The sequence below is a fragment of the Penaeus japonicus genome, unplaced genomic scaffold (assembly GCF_977035675.1).
Source record: "Penaeus japonicus unplaced genomic scaffold, GWHDUDI00000001_assembly GWHDUDI00000015, whole genome shotgun sequence".
Taxonomy (NCBI): Eukaryota; Metazoa; Arthropoda; class Malacostraca; order Decapoda; family Penaeidae; genus Penaeus; species Penaeus japonicus.
In genome coordinates, this window is record NW_028234417.1 from 651,992 (window position 1) to 654,491 (window position 2,500).

The following is a 2,500-nucleotide window of genomic DNA, read 5'->3' on the forward strand; positions in this document are numbered from 1 at the left end:
AAAGGATTTATTTAGTCTGGAAGAAGGTCGCGGGTGGGAAATAAGAGGTGTTTTGAAGGTTGATCTCAAGTGTATTTGAGGGGGATTTGTTGTGAATCGGGGAAAACTGAATTTGGTGTTTTATTTGCTTTTTGTTGAAATTGAGGAAGTGAATTAGTGCGTCTGAGAGTTGTTTGGCATTGTTTCAGACGTACTTGTTGCGGAAAGAGAAAATCAGTGCGACGTTAACAAAATTTTGAGAGATGGTTTCGTAGATTACTTTTACCTGTTGGCCACTTGGCGTATTTTCTTGATTGCGTTTCGTCTTCATTTTATATCATCGCAAATGATCAGTTGGAATAAGAGAACATTTAGAACGAATTATATCATTGATGGGCATAGTAGAGGAAGTCATTGATTATCTCTGAAAGGAAATTGCAACTTTAGTCTTTCCTTGTCAGTTAGGTACTTAGTTTCTTAGTTTGGTGTTCTGATTTTTTTATCACTTACTTATTTGTTAGTCATAAAGGATTATTTAAGTTGACAGATGTCTTGCAGACAGCTGTTGTTTATTTAGTTTTTTTCTTTGTGATAGTATGTGATGACTTATCATTGGGGAATTTATCCATTTTTAGATGATGTTTCAGTTGATTGAAGATATATATGACTGAGAAGTCTCACTACAGATGGACATAACTATTGGTGACTGTAAAGTGATATACATTTAGTAATATGATTAATATTATGTTAGTATTGTGGCATGAAAATAACATTTGGACTTATTGGTAAATCTGTAATATTTATTTTCATTAAAGATTGTAAGGAGATGAATCTACATATGATCTCTAAAGAAACAGTTTAGTTTTTCTGTTGTGTCATATATTTAAATTGGTGTATTAAGATAATGGCACTTTTACTCCATTTTTGTTTAACTTTTTTTTTTTGGTTGGAATGATTATATTGGCAAAGTAAAAAATTATGTTCTATTTATGGGATTTACAGTATAGATTATATGCCAAGAAAGTATTTTTATATCAAGATATGAAACCAACTGCATTGTTTATTGATTGATATGTTTCTGCAATGAAGTTTTTATGGTTTGAAGTGTATTACCCATTTGAGAAGGTAAGATATATGCTCCATATTTGTAAAATTATGAAGCTATATATGTAAAACATGATATGAGTTTAACACACTGAATGGTTATTTTTATAAAGAATAGTCAACGGCTATAATCAAAGGTCAATTTTCAATCAATATCAGTTCCAACTATATGATGGACAAGGGTTTTAGAGAAGCTTCTATCATGCAAACTGTAGGTTCTTACAAAATTTATGAATTATGTTATGAAAATAGGGTTTGCCTAAACCATATATAATCTGAAAGGAAATATGGTAAATCCTGCAAATTTACCCGCAGTGGCTTTCAAAGTTAGACTTTTTTGCAATCACATTTGCTATGTTTTATCCAAATCCACTTGTAATTATCTGTGATCTGTGATGAAAGGCACACAATCTTAGTGGTACAGTGGACAGTACTACATGCATACTCCATGCCTTCAGCACTCGGGAAAAGGCCAACAAATCTCTACCACATATGTTTTAGCAAGAAAGAGCTTGGACTAGTTTCTCTTTTGATATTTAGTTGTCAGGGAGGTGTATAAGCTCTATTTTGCCAGAATATATATCTTGGATGTCTGTTAACCTACCCAAGGCACTGGTAGTGAAGAAGACAATGCTGTGGCAGAGATGCCTTATTGTATTGTTAAGATTTACCAGTATGTTATTATGAAAGAGTTTGAATTGTACCCAAATTAGATATGAAGTTGTTTTGTATTACATTTTTCATCAATTCATATAAAACACCCATTTTGATAGTAGATACACAGTAAAGGAGATCCTTTTCTATGTATAGTTTTCTGATGTCCTTTCCGAAATTGATTTGGTGAGACATACCAACAATCTGAGGATGGATTAGATTATAATAGAGAGATTTATGGTAACTGCACGTATTACTTTTGATTCATTATTATCAAACTAAGTTTCAATAACTAGTAAAGGAATGAAGGAATGCAGAGTAATGTGTTAGTAAAAGGGGAAAAGAGGGATAGGAGCACAGAATATAGTAATGTTAGTATTTCCATAAGATTACACGAGAGGCTTAAATATATTCAGTGTTGCACATGATGCTGTAGTTTCTGAAAGGCAGAGAAATTAGAGAAATTGCCTGACCTTTTTATTATTGTTTATGTGCCTTGTATCTCATACCTTCTCAGAAGTAGCACTGTAAAAAGAACTGTATGTTTAAAATGTTCATAGGTATAGTTGGGCTAGCTTAGTTAGACATGCTTATAGATTATACATGTGATAAAAGAAAGATAAGACCATATTGTTGCTAGATAAAGATTTTTGTCTTTCATGTTGATAAAACCAGGGCCTTTGTTGTTGGAAAAAAAAACTTAAACTCCCACTCTGACTCTTCAAAATATTTTACCACAGACACCAACCCTGATTCCTTAAGT

The 2,500-nt window shown here is 32.3% G+C and overlaps 1 protein-coding gene across 5 annotated transcripts in view; it reads left to right on the forward strand.

Annotated features, from left to right (window-relative positions):
* Nucleotides 1-2,500, forward strand: part of LOC122254725 (GTPase activating protein and centrosome-associated) — a 45,708-nt gene that overhangs the window by 143 nt on the left and 43,065 nt on the right. Inside the window, exons 1-2 of one of the 5 annotated variants that reach the window (XM_086544321.1) lie at nt 10-58; nt 1,019-1,104. The exons of 2 other annotated variants lie outside the window; for them this stretch is intronic. In XM_086544321.1, the coding sequence (XP_086400447.1) occupies nt 1,063-1,104 (42 nt within the window). In that variant the 5' untranslated portion in view covers nt 10-58; nt 1,019-1,062. Of the gene's footprint in view, nt 1-9; nt 59-960; nt 1,105-2,500 lie in introns of those variants that run through there. 2 more of the 5 variants (XM_086544323.1, XM_043018557.2) reach the window with 2 other exon arrangements.